Here is a 23,188-nt window from a genome sequence, read left to right on the forward strand (position 1 = left end):
GTATGTATAGCATGTACAGCAAGATGAAAGCCAAGAAGGTAAAGACTCTTTTTTAAAATGTCATATGTGACTTGGTGAAAAAAGTCAAATATTTACCCTGAAGCAGAAATTTGGGATGGGGAGATACAGGTAGTTATGATAGTTCCTTTAAATATTTTAAATACTATTATATATGAGAGTGTTCCTACTCATTTTGTACGACTCCAAAGGACAGAATTGAAATCATTGGACAGTAGTCACAGAGGGTAAGATTTTAGCCCTCTATAAGGAAAACCTATTATCAATGAGAGTTGTCCAGAAGCCTTGGGAGATGGTGAGCTCCTCATAGTTGGAAGTGTTCAGTTAGAGACTAGAAGACCACTTACATTGGATTCCAAATCAAGTAGGAATTGGACCAGATGGCCTCTGAGATGTCTCCCAGTTCTGAGATACTATATTCTAGGCTTCTATAATAAACGCTTAATTAGCCCCTTCCAAATATGCAGTACCAAGGTCTCCTGAATTCATCTGCCCTTCAAAAGCAAACCTCAGCTCTATTGTAGTTGGAGCTGCATTTCCATTGGTTGAAAACAGTGGGGAGACATCACCATATGTCACTAGGGGTCATTAAAAGCAAATCCTAATGAGCTAAGAATTATGAAGATTAAAGTGCCTTCAGTTTTTGCTGCACTGGGCTGAGAGTGAATGCAGCCGTCCTGCAGGGCTCCTCCAGCCTGTCGTGGGTGGTAGCTTTTTGTGATGGCTTTCTCATCAATGTGTGTTGTCTAGGGACTGCAAATAGTCAAATGCTAAAGCATTGGAAAATTGCCCTTCCAGCCGATGGATTGCAAAAATACAAATCATTACTAGCAATTATCCAGGCAATCAGGGCAGTGAGAATTTGGCTCCAATTTATGCTCAGGAGATGAGTGTGTGATTGCAATGAAGTTGCCAGAGGGTAAGTGAGTTCCCAGCAAATAGCTTTACAGTTGAATTACTTGGTGTTAAACAACACTGGGACCAATTATTACATCAGTAAGATCCAAAGGGGAGAGGACTGGGGCATATTCACTAGCAGCACAAAGATGAGGGTACAATGAACCTGTCCCAGTAAACCACGTTCTTTACCCACATTCATTAATGGGGCTGTAAACAGCAGGACTGGCTACCATTATCACCCTTTGGCTGATGCACTTCAATTTAATGAGATTAAAGGTTTAATGGAGATAAAAAGCCTTCCCTTTATTCCCTGCTCCCATATTTAGCATAAGGCTTTCTGTCTCTAGTCATTGACAAAGACACAGCACAGAAGAGACTGCTTTGTGGACTAAAAGAGAAGAGAGATTCTTTCCAAAGAGTGTTCCTTCTTCTGACTCCCAATGACTAGCCGGTGTCTCCTGCTGTTCTCAGCCCTCCTATTTAGTCTGGCCCATGCAGAACAAATCTTCCAACCTAGTCTGGTTCTGGATATGGCCAAGATCTTATTGGATAACTACTGCTTCCCAGAAAACCTAATGGGGATGCAAGAAGCGATTGAACAAGCCATCAAGAGTGGAGAGATCTTGGATATCTCCGATCCCCAAATGCTGGCCAGCGTCCTGACAGCCGGTGTGCAGGGCTCTCTCAATGACCCGCGGCTGGTGATCTCTTATGAGCCCAGTACCCCCGAGGCTTCCCAGCAAGGCCCCAAACTCAGCAGCCTCACTCAGGAGGAACTACTTGCCTTGCTCCAGCAAAAGATCAAGTACCAGGTACTGGATGGTAATGTGGGTTACCTGAGAGTGGACTACATCCCCGGCCAGGAGGTGGTAGAGAAAGTCGGGGAGTTCCTGGTGAATGCCATCTGGAAGAATCTCATGGGGACCTCCTCTCTGGTGCTGGATCTTCAGCACAGCACGGGGGGTGAAGTTTCAGGAATCCCCTTTGTCATTTCCTACTTACACCAGGGAGATATCCTGCTGCATGTAGACACAGTTTATGATCGGCCATCAAACACCACCACGGAGATCTGGACCCTGCCCCAGGTGCTGGGTGAGAGGTACGGAGGGGAGAAGGACATGGTGGTCCTCACCAGCCACCGTACTGTAGGGGTAGCTGAGGATATTGCCTATATCCTCAAGAAGATGCGCCGGGCCATCGTGGTGGGAGAGCAGACCCTGGGAGGGGCCCTAGATCTCCGGAAGCTGCGCATTGGTCAGTCGGACTTTTTCATCACCGTGCCCGTGTCGCGTTCTCTGAGCCCCCTCGGTGGGGGCAGCCAGACATGGGAGGGCAGTGGGGTGCTACCCTGTGTGGGGATTCCCGCAGAACAGGCCCTGGAGAAAGCCCTGGCCATCCTCACCCTCCGCAGGGCAAGACCTGGAGCCATTCAGCGTCTCATGGAAGTCTTGCAGAATTACTACACCCTGGTAGATAGGGTGCCCGCCCTGCTGCATCACCTTACGGCCATCGACTACTCGTCAGTGCTCACGGAGGAGGATCTGGCTGCCAAACTCAATGCAGGACTGCAGACTGTGTCCGAGGACCCCAGGCTGCTTGTGCGGGTTCTGAGGCCGGAGGAAGCCGCGGCCGGGGCCGAACCTAGAGAGGAAGCTGCGGCCGCTGCAGCCACGTCACTGCCCGAGGGTGAATCCCAAAGGCAGGCCCTGGTGAACTCCGTGTTCCAGGTGTCCGTGCTGCAAGGTAACGTGGGCTACTTGCGGTTTGACGAGTTTGCGGACTCCTCCGTCCTAGGCGCACTGGCGCCCTACGTGCTAAGGCAGGTGTGGGAGCCCCTTCAGGACACGGACCATCTCATCATGGATCTCCGCTACAACCCCGGAGGGCCTTCCTCGGCGGTCCCGTTGCTCCTGTCCTATTTCCAGGACCCGGCCGCAGGCCCCGTTCGCCTCTTTGCCACCTACGATCGCCAGACCAACCAGACTCGGGAGTACCGCAGCCGAGCGGAACTGCTGGGCAAACCCTACGGAGCCCAGAGAGGAGTCTACCTGCTCACGAGCCACCATACCGCCACGGCCGCGGAGGAGTTTGCTTTCCTCATGCAGTCCCTGGGCCGGGCCACCCTGGTCGGGGAAATCACAGCAGGCAGCCTCATGCACACCCGTACCTTTTCTCTGCTGCAGCCCCCCAATGGCAGCTTGGTTCTCACTGTGCCCATTCTCACCTTCATCGATAACCACGGGGAGTGCTGGCTTGGAGGAGGAGTTGTCCCCGATGCCATAGTCTTGGCTGACGAAGCTCTGGACAAAGCCAAGGAGGTGATAGAATTTCACCAGAGCCTAGGGGCCTTGGTGGAAGGCACTGGACACCTCCTGGAAGCCCATTACGCTCTCCCGGAAGTAGCTGGGCAGGCCAGCGCCTTGTTGAGAGCCAAGCTGGTCCACGGAACCTACCGCACGGCTGTAGACTTTGAGTCATTAGCATCCCAACTCACCAGTGACCTGCAGGAGGTGTCCGGGGACCACCGGCTCCACGTATTCCACAGCCCTGGGGAGCCAGTCCCTGAGGAATTGTCCCCACCCCAAAAGGGGGTCCCCTCCCCTGAGGAGCTGACTTACCTCATCGAGGCCCTCTTCAAGACAGAGGTGCTCCCCGGGCAGCTGGGCTACCTCCGTTTTGACATGATGGCGGAGGCAGAGACAGTGCGAGCTATCGGGCCTCAGCTGGTAGAGTTGGTGTGGGAGAAGCTGGTGAACACAGAGGCATTGGTGGTGGACCTCAGGTATAACCCTGGGAGCTACTCCTCCAGCGTGCCCCTCCTGTGCTCCTACTTCTTCGAAGCTGAGCCCCGCAAGCACCTGTACACCATCTTTGATCGGGCAGCCTCCCAGGCCACAGAGGTTTGGACTGTGCCTCAGGTGGCAGGAGAGCGTTATGGTTCCCAGAAGGACCTCTACATACTGATCAGCCATACCAGCGGTTCTGCAGCTGAGGCCTTTGCTCACACCATGAAGGACCTGCATCGGGCCACAGTCATTGGGGAGCCCACAGCAGGATGGGCTCTTTCAGTGGGCATTTACCAGGTGGGTAACAGCCCCCTTTACGCCTCCATGCCCACCCAGGTGGCCATCAGCCCAGTCACTGGCAAAGCCTGGGATATTGCTGGGGTTGAGCCTGATGTCAGCGTGCTGGCAAGAGAGGCCCTCATCACCACCCAGGGCATTGTTGCCCTGCGTGCCAAGGTGCCCACCATTCTCCAGACAGCTGGAAAGCTTGTTGCTGATAATTATGCCTCCCCAGATGTGGGCTCCAGAGTGGCAGCAAAGCTGGCAAGACTCCAGACCCAGTATGGACAAGTCACCTCAGAAGGAGAATTGGCCGACATGTTGGGGGCAGATCTGCAGACTCTTTCTGGAGATAGACACCTGAAGACCGCCCATATCCCAGAGGACTCCAAGGACCGCATCCCTGGGATCGTTCCCATGCAGGTGAGACTCCAGAACAGCCCTGGCAGTAACAAAGCTAATGGGAAGTCCTCTATTAATGGTATTTAGGGTATAAACAGAGGGACTAGTGCATCATACAATCATTAGATGCATTCTGTTTAGTTCCAGAGGGAAGGGCCAGGACTAAAGGATAATTAAAAGGAGACAAGTCCAAAGGAGGGAAAACACAGAGCTATCCAAAAAAACAAAATTGACTTCCTCATGCAGTAATGAGTTCCCTCTCACTGCTAGTGTTCAAGTAATAATTTTGGGACACGGGGTTGAGGGAGGTAAGTTGCAAAGGAAATTCGTGCTTCAGATAGGGAGTGGACAAGATGACCTGTGAACTCTCTTCCTACTACAAAGCTTTATGAAAGTAAGAACCACTTTTTTTGCTCGGGGAAGTGAATCAACACAACTGCTCATTTTACAGATTGCAAGAGAAAAGCACATAGGCAAACCTACCAGGCCAGGTGGTGCCACAAGCGGAAGATAGTCTGCTTAGGATGTAGACCTTTCAAGGGTCAAATTCATTGTTAAGGTAGCATGTCATGAGTGTTCCATGGTTACTGTCAGAGGACTGCCAGAATGACCAGGAGAAGTCAAGGAACCCAGTCAATATAGCTCAGTGTTAGTAGCGCTTGCTACTGGCAGGAGAAGAAATAATTAGCTAAATTAATTAGTCGTAATTAATGACGATGAATTGTTCAGTCATTTTTTCCAGTTGTAGTCAACTCCTCATGACCTCATTTGGGGTTTTCTTGGCAGAGATACTGGAGTGGTTAGTTGTTTCCTTCTCCAGCTCATTTTATAGATGAGGAAACTGAGGCAAACAGAGTTAAGTAACTTGCCCAAGGTCATACAGCTATTACGTATCTGAACCCAGGTTTGAACTCAGGAAGATGAGTCTTTCTAACTCCAGGCTTGATACTCTCTATCAGCACTCTCTATCCACTGTGCCACCTCCCTGCCAGAGAAGAATGAATTAAATGGACAATTATAAAAAGCTGTAATTTATAGAAGAATAAATCCAATCCAAAAATACTTACTAAGTACCTACTCTGTCAAGTCAAGCCAACAAGTATTTATTACATGCCAAACACTGTGCTAAGTGCCAGGGATACAAAGAAAGGCTAAAATAATTCTTGCCTCGAGGACTTCACCTTTTAATCATAATACAACATGAAAATAATTAGGTATGTCCAGATATATAGTGTAGTTAGAAGGAAATCTCAGAAAGGAAGGTACCAGTAGGGACAAAATAGGGAGAGCCCACAGGACAAGCCTCCTGCAGAAAATAGGATTTGAAATAAATCTCCGAAGAAACCAAGAAAACTAAAAAGTAGAGGTGAGAAGTATTCCAGTCATGGGTGACAGGTGGTGGGAAGGCAGGAATGGGAGATGGAGTATCATCGGGGAAGAACAGCCATAGGCCAGTGTAGGGAAGCAAGATGCAAAGGTGAGGGAGCACAGCACCCCAGGCATGGCAGACAGCCAGTCAAAGACATGGGGAAATGGAGTGTCTAGTTCAAGAAATGAGTTGACTGATATTTTCTGGATTGTAGAATAAGTTGTTGTTGAGTTGTTGCAATTATGTCTGACTCTTTATCACATTGTCTTGGATTTTCTTGGCAGATACTGGAGTAGTTTGCCATTTTTACACCCATTTTACAGATGAGGAAATGAAGCAAACAGGGTTAAATGACTTACCCAGGGTCAGACAGCTAGTTAGAGGTGAATAAAGTATACTGTACTAAAGTCTAGGAATTCAAAGACAAAAACTAAGTAGTCCCTGCCCTTAAGGGATTTAAATTCTACATGGGGGATGGGTAGGATACAGCATCAGAACAGTTAAGTAAAAGTTTGCTAAGCAAACCACACATATCATTTGATGTGAACAATAACCAGGAGATATTATTCAGAAAGGCCTGAAGAACAGTCACCTTGTTGTGTCAGATTACTAGATGCATTACCATTCCATTTTACAAATGAGGAAACTGAGGCCCAAGAAAGATAGGTGACTTACCTGTGCTAGTAAATGCTAGAGATAGAATTCAAACCTAGGTCTCTCCTGACTTCCACACCAGTGGGCTTGCCACTACCCTGCACCTTCTCTCACCACCCCACTGAACCCATAAAATGGATGAACCCATAAAATGGATGAACCCAAATTCCTTAATGCCTTTTCAGTGGAGGAAAAAGGAAAAGTTTGAAGTTTGTCTTTTTCAAAAGAAAGAAAATTGCCCCAATCCACATTTCCCGATCACTGCTTCTCAGAAAAACTGCACCCTGCCTCATCTTCCTTGGCCTGTGAACCAACTACTCTTCTCCAAGGACAGTTTCAGCCTGGTACTAAACATTTTAAAGCCTCTGCATTTAGCATGGGCTTTGCATGATTTGGACATGGCGGGGGGGGAGAAGAAAGGGTAGTTAGATGGCTTGGGCTGCTGTCCTGGGCTCTGCTTCCTGGTAGGTGTGTGACTGTAATCAAGTCCCTGTCTGGGCCTCACTTCTGTCACCTGTCAAATGAGGGGATAAGACAGGGTGATTTCTAAGGTCCTGCTCAGTCCTAATGGTCCCTTAGTTCATTTTTGATCCAAAGTCCATTTCTGCCTACTATGAGTGAGCCCCTGTGCAGGGTCCTAAGGATTCACAGACAGAAATTCAGCCATCACAGAGCTGCTTTATAGAGCTCATAGACTTGAGGTCATACTCAGAGGGCATTAAAAACAGAACAGACTGCCCAGCGTAGGGCAGGCGTGGACCTCTTCAAGGCCTTTTTAAGCACTTGTTTAGAAAATATTGATGCCCTGTTTAAAACCAACCCCAATAAAACACCGGTGTTTTATTTTATTTTATTAAAACATGTGCACGCACACACACACACACACACACATGAATGCATACATACAGTTGTTAAGTTCCACAGGACTTCAAAAGACGAGGAATTATTCTCTCTCAGTGACCTTTATTGCTCACCCATACCACGAGTCTTAAAAAATGTCAAGCATCTTTTGAGATCACCTCTGTGTAGCCAGGAGGGGGCTTTTTCATATGAATTCAGGATTTCTGAACCACACATAAATAGAGTCAGATTGAAGCCATGGAGATAATGTGTATATTTCTGGAACCCAGGCCTCATTAATCAATCCACACACTTGAAAGATCAAGTGGAATTCCTGTCACTGGCCACTGGATTGGAAATGACAAACTCAATAGCCTCTAATGGTCATGTGCAATGGCCAAACAAAGTAAAGAGAAAGGGGAGGGAGTGGAAGGAGGAGAAAGAGGAGGAAGGGCATTGATGCCATTTGCGCAGACCATCAGGTCTATGGCCTAAACCCCCAAATAAATCAACTCAGCTATGTTCAAAGATGCTGCCTACCAATGTGGGGTGAGGATGCAGTGGCAGAGGTAAAGAGGGCAATGAAAAGCAAATTCAAGTCAACAAATATGTGTGTGTTTGTTCCAATTATTACTATTAATTATTAACATAATTTTGTTAATATTAGCTAAATGCTTATTGCATTCAGGATCTGGTGCCAGATCCTTGGGGGAGATTGAAATATTAGTCCTCTAACCATTTCTGCCCACATAGACCTTGCAATTTTAAAAAATTTTTATTTATTGGGAAAAAATTATTTATTGGGGGGAGGGGCCCAGGCCTATGATTTCATTTTTGTATGGAACTTCCAAGTATGGAAACACTCTCCACATATGCAGATAAGCAATTTGAATGCAACTTATAGCCTCAGATTGCCATTTGGGGGTACTAAAAGGTTAAGTGACTGCCTATGGTCACATCTAGTATATGTGAAAGGCAACACCTGGACCCAAGGTCTTCCTGACTCTGGGGCTGTTCTTCTATATGCTGTGCCAAGGCTTCTCTCAAGGAAGGCTCAGCTTCAGAGCTCCAACTGACAAGACTTCGTAACAGATTGACTAAGAGAAACGAAGGAGAGGGAAGAGTGAAAGAAAACACCACCTAGGAGACTCTATGATTCTTGGTGCCAGTGGTGGGAAAAGTCAAATCAAGTTTGGGGGAAAGACACTAAGTTCTACTTGGGGCTCGTAGAATTTGAGGTGCCAATGGAACAGCCAGATGGAAATGTCCTATATTAAGTTGGAGGTTCTGACCAGAGAAATCAGAACTGGAGGTTTTGATGTTGAAGTTAGGAGTAGCAGTTGTAGCTCTAGGAAGAAATGAGGATGTCCAGGTAAAGATCCAAGAGAGGGAAGAAGAAAGGGCCAAGGATAGAACTTTGAATCCCATTCCCTGCCTTAAAAAGTCAGCTAGAGGATGAGGAGAAGGTTGAAAAAGGAAGCAGAGGAGTGGCCCTGGACTTGCTCCCAAATCTTCCTGGCCTTGAGGCTAGCTCATTTTTCATTATATCATGATTAGTATTAGTAATAACAGCAGTAACACCTTCCTGTTACATATAGGTCTTTAAGTACTTTCCCATCTCATTTCATTTGCTCTTCATTGCAACTCTGTGATAAGACAGAAATCATACCCATTTTACAGATGAGGAAATTATAAATGGCAGAGTAAGAACCAGAAGCCAGATCTCCAACTAGCCTCACGATCCCCAAACTATAGAAAGAAAATGAGACGTCACACAGTCGAATGAGTCCCTTCAATTCATGCTGAAAATGAGCTACAGGGCCCGGATTAATAGTAACTTATCAGTGTCTGACTCCCAGGACCTGATGGACTCATTAAGTCATTGACAACAGGAACAGACAAATATAATTTTATCAATGACATTTAAGAACTAGTTGGAGAGTGAAGAGGGAAAGCCAGACAGAGAAGGTGAGGGGTTTAGTAACATGGGATGAGATGAACAGAGCCTAAAAATAATCTTTTTTTTTTTTTGCAAATAAATACCTCCCCCACCCCCACCACTGATGGGAAGTTAATTAACTCTTTAAAGGGGGACATCTGTAGCCTATAGGATCCCAGGCTATAAGACTGACAATAGAATGAAGCATGTTGATAGCATCTTAGCTTAAAAAAACCTACTAAAAATCCACTTTGCTTTTCTTGTTTGGGGAACACTGGAGTTTGTGTGGGTATCCAATTTGGGGGTTCTCTGCATTTCTCATCTAGATATTAAAACTCATACAACTAGCATATTTCAAAGATTCTTTTTCAGTGTTAATAACATCCCTTGAATATACTCAAATGAGGTGAATACAAGAAACAGAGGGATAGGAACTGGATCTGGTTTTCAATGGTATAGAGGCCAGGGGTGGGGAACCTGGGACTTCTAGGTCACACGTGGCTCTCTACATCCAGTATGGACCAGAAATGGCTTTTTAATTCAGCTCTTCCTAGTGTTGAGGCCAGCTCTCTGCTTACTACTCTAGTTAATTCTGGTACCCTGAATATGAACCTCCCTCTCTGAGCTTTTGACTTGCTATTGATACTTTAGGTTTCCAATCATATCGAGGTGATATTTGGGCTGTGATTGGGAAATGTTATTTTCTTTAATTAGAAATTTGTGAAATATACTCAACTTCTTCTAGATTGTAAGCTCCTTGAGGACCAAGATTACATCTTAGTTATTCTTACATTAACATGTAAGAATAAAATGGCAAACCGCTCTAGTATCATTGCCAAGAAAACCCCATGGCTAGTATTGATGTGCTGTGGTCCATGGGGTCACAGAGAGTTGGACACAACTGAACAACAGCTAGCTTGAGGTTATGGTCAGAACCAGAGAAGGGAATGTAGAGTAGCACTATGATGTCCTCTGAGGGGCTGTGGGGGTAGGGGATGAACCTATGACTTGAGTCATACAAGGAACTCCCAATGGGGAAATTCCCTCCACAAATATAGACTAGCAACTCATCTAAGAGAGTTGTCTGGGGCATTGAGAAGGTAAGCGGTGACCCAAGGTGTCAGAGAAAGGACTTAAACTCAGATCTTCCTAATTTCTAGACTGGCTTTCTCTCTAATTTGTCATGCTATGGTCAGCCACAAAAGATAAAGGTTGATGATTGTATTTGTTGAATCGATGAATGAATGAACTCTATGACTTTCCCAGTCTTATTTTGAATTCTGTCAGCTTCCCTCTCCCGAAGCCTTTGAAGACCTGATCAAGTTTTCCTTCCATACCAATGTGTTTGAGGGTAACATCGGCTACCTGAGGTTTGACATGTTTGGAGACTGTGAGCTGCTCACCCAAGTCTCTGGTCTCCTGGTGGAGCATGTCTGGAAGAAGATCGTACACACGGATGGGATGATTATTGACATGAGGTAAACATGGGAAGAGAAGGTCCCCGAACCTTGACTGGAAAGCCAGACCATAGCATGGCAGTGGAATCCAATAAAACCAGAGTTGTAATTAGCTTGGGAGGCAACCAGGTGTCTTGGTGGACAGTGCACTGGGCCTGGAATCAAGAAGACCTGAGTTCAAATATTGCCTTAGATGCTTACTAGCTTTGTGACCCTGGGCAAGTCATTTAATGCTCGCCTCAATCTACTAGAGAAAAAATGGCAAACCACTCTAGTATCATTGCCAAGAAAACCCCATGGCTAGTATTGATGTTCTGTGGTCCATGGGGTCACAGAGAGTTGGACACAACTGAACAACAGCTAGCTTGAGATTATGGTCAGAACCAGAGAAGGGAAAGAAGGATTTGGCTTCAAGGTGGTAGAACACCAAACTTTAAATAATATTTTCTTTCTCCTTTTCCCCCATAAAGAATCAACCCAACCTTACTCTACCCCCTCCCCAACCCTAGATTTCCTTTTTTCCTCTTTCTTATTGTTGTTGTTTTGTTACCTTGAATTTATCTTGTGTATATTTATGAAGTGTATACCTATGTAGGTCTTGAGCTAAAATGGGCCCAAGAGGCCATCAAGTCCAAAAAGTCCAGGGAGGTGTAATGATTTCTCCAAAATAGCACAAGCAGTAAGCACCAGGGTCTGGATTTGAACCCAGGTCCTCTGACTCCAAAGATAGTACCACATTCCATTCTCAGTTTTTCTTTCTGTAAAAACCAGCTTCTCTCCCACCTTCCCTAAATAAGCATCCACCCCTCCTCCCCAGTGAGGGCAGAAATCCCCATGCTACTTTGCCTGCCTCACTGTATTGGAGGGATGATCACCAAGCCTTATCTGACAGAGTCAAAAGAGCAGGGGACCCCAGACCCTTTCAGTTGGACTAGAGGGGAACCCCAGAGCCTTTCAGCTAGACTAGAGAGGGACCCCAGACCCTTTCAGTTGAACTAGAGGGGGACCCCAGGCCCTTTCAGTTGGACCAGAGGGGGACCCCAGACCCTTTCAGTTGGACTAGAGGGGGACCCCAGATCCTTCAGGTTGGACTAGATGGGGACCCCAGACCCTTTCAGCTGGACTAGAGGGCCTCCAAGATCCATCCACTCTGAGATTCTATCCCTAAGTCATTATGGTAACGAATTCTTCTTCTCACTCAACTCAATTTATCTTCATTACTTCTTGTATCATTTTCACATCATGAATAGTAAAACTGATTTGAGGGAGCTTTCCCTGCTGGTTACTGCTTGCCCTAGGCAGTGGTTGCCCAGATGTTGCTAATTATGGCTCTGAATGAGACCAAAATATTTCACCATTCCAGTTCAATGCCACCAAGCTTATTTCTTAGAATAAATGAGGATATCTAGAGATTATCATTCTCCTGCTTATGACAGAATAGGCCAATACAAACCTGAAAAATAAAGTCCTACATGTAAGTATGCCTCTCCCTAAGAGAATTCAATATATAAAAAATCAGTCTTTACAAGAATGTAAATTCAGGATTGATCATTTATTTCACAGAATTTTTTAAAAAATAAATTCTCTTAAAGAATCTCCTTATCTACTAGAAAAATACATCTATAAATCATGCTTGATTTGGCAGCTAGGTGGTGCCATGACACACAGAGCCATAGACTGGAGTCAGGATCTATAAATTCAAATCCAGCCTCAGACACTTACTACCTGAGTGACCCCGGGTAAATCACTCAACCTCTGTTTGCCTCAACCATAAGATTGGGCTAGTAACAACACCTACCTCACAGGATTCTTGTGAGGATTGAATGAGACATTTATAATATGTTTAGCATGGTGTGTAGCACACATTAAGCGACATATATATAAAATAAGTGACCTGTATATATGTATGTCTGTATATATGTATGTATGTATGTGTGTGTGTGTGTGTGTGTGTGTGTGTGTGTGTGTATATACTTAGTTTCTCCTTCCAAACTAATTCAGTCATAGCTTTGAAGAAACAAGAGGTAGTATGGCTTTGAGAATATAGAGAGATTCCTAAGAATCAGGAAGACCTAAGTTCAAGACTCATCTGTGACATATGGCTATTTAATCCTGGGCAGATCACTTAAACTCTCAATGTTCTAAACCAGTGGAACCAGGGGCCATTAAACTATACATAAGATCCCTGAAGGCAGCAAATTTACTTAGGAAAGGAGTTAGAGGAGACCTTAGGATTCATATAGTCCAGCTCATTTGCAAAGAAAGAAACAAGACTCAAAAAGACAGGGTGATGTAAGTCTCACAGCTAATTAGTGGCAGAAATGAAACTGAAATCTAGGTCTCAAATCTGCTGCTTAAAGGATGCTCAAGTTGTATGGATATGTGTGGGAGAATATTTCACATCCTGTACAGAGATAGAGTATTAATGCCCAGAGAATGACCTCTCCTTCTGGAGGCACTGAGCAAGCTCTGAGTTGTTCTCCTGCACAGGCTGTATCACTCTTTCACCCACGACCCCCACTATCTTTAGTAAATCAAAGAGATATAAGATGAGGAGAAGTATTTCTCTTCTGTAGGAACAACTTGGACTTCTAGAGAGAAGGTGCTAGGAAAATGGAGGAAGCATGGAGTCCCAAAGAAAGGAGAATAACCTTGGGAGTTAGACATTGACTATCCTTAGTTCCCCACTAAGAATCACCACCCTTAGTGACCACTAGGTGGCACTAGACTCCACAAAAATACAAACTTGACAATTCATTGGGAGTTCTTAGAAATAAAATAAAACTGTTTCTCGTTGCCCTATATTTGATGATGTTGCTGCTTACCCTGACCAATATATGTTAGAGGAAGAGAGTCAGGGAATGGAAAGGTTCTAGGGAGGAAGAGGAGGAGTAGCTGAAAAGATTTCTACTAGGTCAATATCCTGTCTTTTCATAAAGCCTACTCTTTGATTTGCTACTGGGTTTTTCTGAGGTCCTTTGATTACTATTAAAAAAAAAAATCTCTGTTGGAAATTGCCTGATGTCCAAATGGCCAGAGGGATAACATTTTACCTCTAAAATATGATGTTTACAATTTATAAAGGGATGAAGGTTGAGCCGTACTGGAAGGAGCAGTTAGTTTCAAGATAGGGTCCTTGGATTTGACACCTGACTATGCTATTTCTTATTTATTAGGAATGTAGCTTCTCAGGGCCTCAGTTCATTCACATGAAAATAAAAATGTTGGACAAAATTACCCTTAAGGTCCTTCTAGCTCCAGAACTATCATACTATGGGATATCTTCATATCCTGGATTCCTAGTTTCAAAGATTCAGGGTTTGGTAGAAGCAGGGGTGTGATAGACCAAATTCTAACTGGGAGAGCCAATTATTATATTCTCAGGGTGAACATTTATACCTCAGAAACTTGTAATCATAAATAAGAGCTTGGTTTACTGTGTTCTTGATTGTCTAGCCTCAAGAAAGTGTTAATAATGCAGGTTAAACCTAAATGGATATGGGGGCATCTAGTTGGTATAGTGCATAATACTGGTCCAGCACACAAGTCCTGGAGTCAGGAGGCAATAAGTTCAAATCCAGTCTCAGACACTTAGTAGGTGTGTGACCCTGGGCAAGTCATTTAACATTGATTGTCTCAAAAAAAAGTTTTTTGGAGGTTACCTCAGAGGTCATTTATTCCAACATCCTAATTTTACAAATGAGTACACTGAGACCCAGGCAAAAGTCCAAATCCCCGAATAGTAACTGCACCTGTTACCCATTTCTAAGTTGAACATCTTAGAATTTCTAAACTAGAAGAGATTTTTAGATATTGCCTATTCCAACCTCCCTCGTTTTACAAATGAGAAAACTGAGACAAAGTGTCATGGTAAAGGACCATGGGGCACAGCAGGCCACTGAATTTCTTCCCAACTTTGGGATTTTATAATGTCATGAAAAAATCATGACCCAGAAAACAATCTAGAGAAAAATTTATTAGTGCCCACAGTAGGATGCAAGATGGGAAAATGGAGTGACTTCTGTTATCAGGTAACTTTCGTTTGGTTTCTAGAATTTCTGATTCTAGTTAATATCCAACAGGTTCAACATAGGAGGCCCCACCTCCTCCATCTCGGCTCTGTGCTCCTACTTCTTTGATGAAGGTCAAAAGGTTCTTCTAGATAGGATCTACAACAGACCCAACGATTCCATCACTGAAATCTGGACACAGCCTCATGTCGCAGGTGAGAAGGATATCTGGAGGATAAACATTTACCTGATTGGTTTTCATAACAACATGATTTCTTTCCAAATTGTTCTTCAGCGCCCATTAGGGAATCTGTAACCTTTTTTGTGTCAAGGAAGTTCTGTGAAAACTAAAGATCCTTTCTCAGAATAATTTTTTAAAGATATAAAATATAAAATCAATAAGATGACAAAGGAAACCAAAAATATTGAAAACCAGTTATCAAAATATCTCAAAAGCTTGGAAATTCAGATTCACCGACCCCAGGTTGAGACCCCCTGATTTAGAACAGTCGTTTTAGGGCAAATGCATAACTGCTTTAGTTGATGTTGGACTAAGTGGTCTTTAAAGAGTTTCTTAGAGGAAGAAAAGCATTGGTCTAAAAAGATTGGTGTACACACAGAACTCATCAACCAAGTTAGATTTTTAAAGACATACAAAAGATAGAAACAAAGGCAGCTATTGGAAGAGGAATACAAATGCAGAAAGAATGAAAGTAGTTAGTTCAGGATGGCAAGAAAAGCCAAGGGCAATAAAATTACCTTTAGGTTTGTTGTTTTTTAATTGGGGAAAAGGAAAAGGATCCAGTTTGTAACTTTGGTCAATAAGGAGATGATAATGGACAACAGAACAAAAGCAGAGCTATCCAGTTCCTGTTTCGATTCTAATTCCTGTTAAGAAGAATGATCTTAAACTCATAGGAAGAAAGAAAAAAATGACTGAGAGAGAACTAATATCCAAGAGAAACAGGATTATACTAAGAGACCACCTAGTTACCCTTGATGAATTCTACATTCTAGAAGAGCTGGCAGATACATGATTGCAGAGTCACTGTCAGTGACCTCTGAGAGATCATGAAAAATACAAGACATGTATAACTGGTGTCCCAATTTCCAACAGCAGAAAGAAAATGAAGTCAGCAGTTTATAATCCAGTGAGCTTGACTGACTTGGATTCCAAGCAAAGTTCCATTTTATATTATTAAAGACATGGCTAGTAAACTCTAGGGAAGACATAAATAATAGCAAAGAGCCAGCACAGTTTCATCAAAAATAGATCATACCTGACTAATTTCAATTCTTTTTTTGACAATATAGTTTGCCTGGATTTCACTGAAGCATTTGAGAAAGTCTTTGTCTTGTTATTGTGGAAATTATTCAAAAGCATTATCTAAATTATAGTATAATGAAGTAGATTCAGAACTGGGTGAATGGTCAAGCCAAAAGTATAGTCACTGACCCTCTAATCTAAGAGATGCTTTGAGAGATCATTTGGTCAAAAGGAAGGGAGTCTGTAGTGAAGTACCTCATTGATCTGTGCTTGGTCCTGTGCTGTTTAACATTTTAATCAGTGACTTAAATATGGATAAAAGTGATAAGTTTAGCACGTTTGCAGATGTTGCGAAGCTGGAAGGGATTGCTAATTAACTGGGTGAGAGACTCAGTCCAAAAAAAATCTTGACAAGTTAGAACATTGGATCAAAGCGGATGAAATAAAATTCAGAGGGATAAATGTTCTTAATTTAATAGAATCTGAATTCTATTAAAACAGTTTCAAATGTGTAAGATTGAGGAGATGAATGATCCAGTGGTTTGAGTGGATTTTAAGTTCAATGTGAGTCAACAACCAAAACAATTCATGTGATTTTAGTTTACGTTAAGAGAAATACAGTGAGTGATTTTTTTTAAGATGGAAATGTTGGAGGGGCTGCAGAAAAACAGGCATTCTAATATAGCACTAGTGATGCCCTGAATTAATTCAACCATTCTAGAAATCAGTTTAGAATTATATTTTAAGTGCCTAAAATGTCCATACCAGGGGTGGGGAACCTGTGGCCTTAAGGCCACATGTGGCCCTCTAGGTGCCTTAATAAAAGAATTAGTTCCATGAAGTTTGGATTCAGCCAAAGGGCCACGCTCAAGGACCTAGAGGACAACATGTGGCCTCAAGTCCTTGACTTGGAGATCTCATACCTAGGCATATATCCTCTAGTATGTCCAAGAGAGAAATAAAGGTCTTATACAGAGTTTATAATGAGCTAAAGATGGCAAGGAAAGTTAGGGACAATAAAAGATAATAATAGCTAAACTTTTGTGGCCACAACGCACTAAAAAATAATGAATGGATGAAACCATATGTATTAAATGCTTAATATAATCCAGGCACCATGCTAAGTACTAGAGGTACAAATGTGATAGTTAAGAGTATACCTGCTCTCAAAGACCCTACATTGTAATAGGGGAAAATGGGGTGGGGGGAGAGGGAAGGAGGAGAAGAGGAAGAGGAAGAGGAAGAAGAAGAGAAGAAGAAGAAGAAGAAGAAGAAGAAGAAGAAGAAGAAGAAGAAGAAGAAGAAGAAGAAGAAGAAGAAGAAGAAGAAGAAGAAGAAGAAGAAAGGAAGGAAGGAAGAAGAAGGAGAAGAAGAAAAGAGGGAGGAGGATAATATAATACAATACAATATAATATAATATGGGGGCAGCTAGGTGGCACAGTGAATAGAGCACCGGCCCTGGAGTCAGGAAAACCTGAGTTCAAATCCGGCCTCAGACACGTAACACACTAGCCATGTGACCTTGGGCAAATCACTTAACCCCAATTGCCCTACCTTTCCCCCTCCAAAAAGCAAAAAGCAAAATATAAATATATATATATATTAGTTCTTAATTTAATAGAATCTTGGTTGTATTAAAACAATTATATATTATATTATATATCATATTAATACATAATAGTAGTAGTAGTAATATACATACATTTACTATTTGTTTGTTTATCTAATCTAACTTTTTTATTTATTTATGGGAGTGGTGGCCAGGGAAAGGAATTTTAGGTCTGTTAAGTCACAAGGATATTAAGCTGATCTATAAAGAAGAGAAATAACACACCCTTTCCAAAAGTAAAAGTGCTATTGATTTGATTTCTGTACCCAGAGGTAGAAAACTAGGAATAGGGAATGGAAAAATAGATAGCAACAAGGTAGATGGAAAGTTGGCGTAGGTAGGTAAATGGAAGGTAGGGGAAGCATAGTCTGGTCTGGGACTGACTAGACGAATTGGACGAGGTGGTTTGTGCTTTATTTAGCCAATAGTCAAGGTGACATAGCTCCAGGGTAGGAATTCCAAAGCTGAGCAGGTACCTGTCAGTTGGGGAATGGATAAAGAACTTTTGGTATAGGGATGCAATGGAATATTATTATGTTGAGAGAAATGATAACTATGAGAAATTCTGATAACCACGAGAAGGCTTATACAAACTAATGAAGAGTAAAATAGACATAATCAAGAAAAGGCTGTACACAACAATTTCACCATTGTAAACAGGAGGGAAAACAGAAAAATGAAATGGGATGCTGCATAATTCTAATTACCAAACTTTTCCCTGGAGAAGAGTCGAGAAAATACATGTCTCTACCCTTCTTAAAGAGGTGGGGACCAATGGGTATGGAATATTATATACTGTTGATGCACTGGGTTTTCTGAACCATTTTTTTTCTTTTTAAATATTTGTTACAAGGAACAATTCACTGGGTAGAAGAAGGGAAGGAAAGATAATCAGAAATGAAAGTGATGTAAAAACAAAAGAAAGCAAGATTCCCTGACCACTTTTCAGAGATACAATAGAGAGAATTTATGTTTAGACAAAAGTTTTGGATGAAATGACCTTCTAGTTCCTTCCCAATGCTGATATTCTGTGATTTCAAAAGGTTGACACACCATACAAGGGAATCCAAGTAGTGAGAAACCTCAAGACTGGAAATGAAGTCTTTAAACCCTCAGCTCAGTATTTTTATCTATGAGGGCATGTGCTGGTGTGTTAAAACGTACAGAAAATGTGCTTATGATGCTGAAGTTCAGTGGAGGGGAGCGTGATTTAGATAAGGCTAATAGAGAGAACTAAAAAAGTTCTAATGCTGTTAGGTTTTTTTTTTCCTTTGTCCTTCTGTTTGAACACAGATGTGTCTGAGGTTTGGGAATTCATAACACTTATAGCCTTATAATGATGTTGCATTGTCAGCAAACCTCTGGGAAACCAGTATGAGGAAAAAATACCCCCTTGGCTATCTTCTAACCAAGGAATTTTAAGAACCCAAAGAGCTGAAGCAACTCTAGGTTATGCCAAGCAGCGGGGCATAGAATAAAGGGTACTAACTCTAAAGTCAGAAGACCTCAGTTCAAATCCTAGTTCTGGTACTTAGTACCCATGTGACTTCAAGCAAGTCTCTGAACTTGTGAGGTCTCAGATTTCCCATCTCTAGAACGAGGGACTTGGACAAGATGGCCTCTGACCTCCGATCTTGAATCCTATGATGTTTTGGAAGAGGTAGAAGAGCTGGCACAGAATCAGACCTTGAGAGTTGGGTGGGACTTCAGTGATCTTCTAGTCCAACCCATCGACTATGACATAACCAGTGAGGGGGTGTCCAGCTTCTGTTTGAAGGTCTCCAGGAAGGGCAAGCTATCACTTCTGTAGATAGCCCATTCCACTCCTGAACAACTGTCATTGTTAGGAAGATTTTCAAAATATCAAACCTTAAATGGTCACTTTATGACTTCTACCCAATGTTCCTCATTTTGCCCTTCCCCTCTGGGGCCCAAGAGAGTGAGTATAATCCCTCCAACAAAACACTCCTTAGCACACTTGAAGACATCCCTCATGTCCTCACTCCATCTCAGACTGTCTTCTCTAGATTAAACAACTCTAGTTCACCAGACCACTCCTCATATAACATGGACACAAGGCCCTTCACCATCCTGATTTCTCTCCTAGGGACCCTCACCAGTTTATCCACGTTTCTCTTAAGCTGTGGCACTTAGATCTGGACACAATACTCCATGTGAAGATGTAAGAGCTCAGTGGGACTCCAAGTTCAATCATTTTCAGTTGTGTCCCCATTTGGATCTTTCTTGTCAAAGATACTGGAGTGGTTTGCCATTTCCCTCTCCAGCTCATTTAACAGATGAGGAACTGAGGCAGACAGGGTTAAGTGACTTGCCCAGGGTCATACAGCTAGTAAGTTAACTGAGTCCAGATTTGAACTCAGTTTTTCCTGACTTCAGGCGTAACTACACCACTTAGCTGCCTGCATCTTCCTAAAAACAATTCCTCTCTTAACCAGCCCAGGATTTCATCTGCCTTTTTGGATACCTCTTATCATGAGCAGTCCTCTAAAACCTCCAGATCTTTTTCAGAACAACTGCTAACTACACCTCTCTCACTTTATATTTGTGAAATGAATTTTTTTTGCACCCAAGAGTACAGCTACATTTATCTCTATTAAACTACTTTATTAAATTTAGCCCAGTGCTCCAACCTATCAAGATCCTTTGGGATCCTGACTGCTATTCAGGGGGTTAGCTATCCCTCCCAGCATTGTGTAGACATAATAATAATGTCTTTTATATAGTGTTTTGTGGTTTACAAAGCATTTACTGGCATTATCTCATTTGATCCTCACAACAACTCTGAGAGATAGTTGTTATTGTTAGCCTAATTTCACAGATGAGGAAGCTGAGATAGTTAAGTAACTTGCCTGGCCACACAGCCGGTAAGTGTTCGAGGCTGGATTTGAACTTGAGTCTTCCTGACTCCAGGTCTTGCACTCTAGTTACGGATCCGCCTAGCTGCCTCTTGTCTCATCTGCAAATGCACTAAGTACAGCATCTCTATGTTTATCCAAGTCACTAACTCACTGTTTTTTAGAATTGTACAATTTTCTGTTCTGAAGAAATTAAAATTCACGCTGAGAGGGTCTTTCATCCCATTTACCCCCATTACTGCATAAAAATAAATATTAAGAATACAATAAGTTGGATATTGAATGAAGTTCTCCCACTAGTCTTAAACAGTATAAGACCAGGAATATGAGTCTCCATGTAGGGAAAGATGTCACCTTCTGTAAGATCTCCATTAAAATGTGTCGAGGGTTTTGCTATCACAAAGAATATGTACATTCATTATCTCACTTCATCTCTACAACAGGCATGTTAAATAAAAGTGGAAGAGCACGGATGGGGAATAATGGAATTGAAGTCAGAGGACGTGGGTTCAAATCCCAGTTTTGCCATTTACAATATATGTAGCCCCGGCCAAGTCCTTTCATCTTCTTGTCTGAGTTGTAAAATATGGGCCTTGGACTAGACAGCAAAGTTAGGATTAGAACTCTGACCTCTAGAGCTCCTTCTATTCATCACAAAATGTGTCAGCAACAGACTTGAAACAGAAAACACCCTGAGACCTCCTTACCCTCCCCAGGAAGATGTTTCTGACTCATCATTGTTGAGACCTTTGATCGATCAAGAAGCATTTTTTGTTAATCACCTACTGTGTGCTAGGTACCCTACTGTGTGCTGGCAAAAGGCAAAAATGAAACCATCTCAGTCTTCCTGGGTCTCACATTCTATAATCTTTGTCTTTTGCAGGTGAACGATATGGTTCCAAAAAGAGCGTGATCATTCTCACCAGCAGCATGACAACAGGGGCCGCAGAGGAGTTTGTATACATTATGCAGGGGCTTGGGAGAGCTTTGGTCATTGGGGAAGTGACCAGTGGTGGCTGCCAACCCCCACAGACCTACCATGTGGATGACACTGACCTCTACATCACCATCCCTACTGCCCGATCTGTTGGCTCTGGGGACAGATCCTCCTGGGAGGGAATAGGAGTGACCCCTCATGTGGAGGTTCCAGCTGACCAAGCCCTAAGCAAAGCCAAGGAGATGTTCACCCATCATTTGCAGAGGGCAAAATAGACCTCCTCGCATGGTAGAAGTGATGTCAAGTTTCCACTAGTTTAAAATTGTCCTAAAATGTATCACTGTACAGAAAGAAGGGATGTGCCTGGGTATTATACAAACTATACTCATTATAGAGACCAAGGCTGCATGATGGACCATTTGGTAGAGCTTGGTTTGCTTATCTTCCTATAGAAGCATAGAATAAGGATCCTCGTGATCAGATTGTCCACCCACACCCCCACTCCTCTACAGCATCACTGACAACAGGTCATCAAAATCCAGATGGAACATTTCCACTGAAGGGCAGCTCACTACCTCTATTCAAATAATCATTCCACATTTATCTAGTTCTTCTCCAGTTTTCTGTGCTGATTACTTGAGGCTATGTGGTCTGATAACGAGAGCAATAGATTTGGGGGCCAGAGGACCAGTGTTCAAATCCGAGCTTTTCCTGTGTGGTTTTGGACAAATCACTTAATCTCTACAATCCCAGTTCCCTCAGATATAAAATGAGGGGCAGCACTAGATGACCAATAAAGTTCCTTTAGATTTAAATCTAATCTAAAAATAAATAAATGAAACCTGTCTCCTTCAATAAGTTTTTATTTAATACAGTTTTTAGAACTCTCACCATTCTGGTTGCTCTTCTCCAGAAATGTCCTAAGTTTTATCATCCCTCTAAAATGTGGCACCAAGAACCAAAATTGGGCTCACAAGTGTAGTCTAACAAGCTTTTCGTGGCTCTCACAGAATAACTGCATACCCTGCAACCCCTGGTCTTCCAATTAAAGATTGCCCTTTCCTCTGTAAAGCCAGGTAGATGGAAACTAGGGAGTTTCTTCTTTTTTTGTTGTGCTTTCAATTTAAAAAATATTTATTTTCTATCCTTTCCACTTCCTCCCCCCTCAAAAAAAAAGAGGAAAGAAAAACAAAACCGGTCATATCCAAAAATGTATGGGTCATTCTGTATGCTGGATCCATCACCTTCCTCTCCAAGATGGGCAGCCTTCGTCGTTAGTCATGACCGGTCACAACATTGGTCTGAATTCTCAAGTCTTTCAAAGTTGTTTGTTTTCACAATGTTATTCCTATAGAAACTGCTGAGTTGTTCATGCTGATTGACCACAACTGTTCCCTCCTCTGCTTTGGGGATAATAAAAGCAAAGCTTTGTCAGATAGTATCACCAAGGTAAAAAGAAGAAAGGAGAAGAGAAGAGAGGGGAGGGGAGGAGAGTAGGACAGGAGGGGAAGAGGAGCCAGCTCCAAACACTCTGCCATGTTCTTCTTTACCAAAGTTCAGTCGCCAATACTGTCTTAAGAGCACTGTAGCCTTTATTCCAGTGGTGTCAAATTCAAATAGAAGGGAGGCCACTAAACCAAACATAAAGTTCCCTGCAGCCCATGCATTGGCTTAGAAAACCAGATATTAATATTATCTATGTTCTATTGCATTTTCATTTTGTAAAATATTTCCCAATTACCTTTTAATCTGGTTCCCTGTGCACCAGACATCTCTCCATCCTTTCCATGAGAACAGAAGATGCTTACTCAGATGTTTTAGTAAAGGCTGAATACATTGTATCTA

At 42.9% G+C, this 23,188-nt stretch overlaps 1 protein-coding gene across 1 annotated transcript; it reads left to right on the plus strand.

Annotated features, from left to right (window-relative positions):
- Positions 1–1,358: 1,358 nt before the first annotated feature.
- On the plus strand, positions 1,359–21,618 carry RBP3 (retinol binding protein 3). The gene is made up of 4 exons (XM_069067082.1): positions 1,359–4,406; positions 10,475–10,665; positions 14,727–14,869; positions 21,290–21,618. Exons 1-4 carry the CDS (start codon positions 1,359–1,361, stop codon positions 21,616–21,618), a joined length of 3,711 nt encoding a protein of 1,236 aa, XP_068923183.1.
- Positions 21,619–23,188: the final 1,570 nt, after the last annotated feature.

The sequence above is a fragment of the Petaurus breviceps genome, unplaced genomic scaffold (assembly GCF_028583685.1).
Source record: "Petaurus breviceps papuanus isolate PSGF00001 unplaced genomic scaffold, PetGlider_PUasm1.0 90740, whole genome shotgun sequence".
NCBI classification, from domain to species: domain Eukaryota; kingdom Metazoa; phylum Chordata; class Mammalia; order Diprotodontia; family Petauridae; genus Petaurus; species Petaurus breviceps.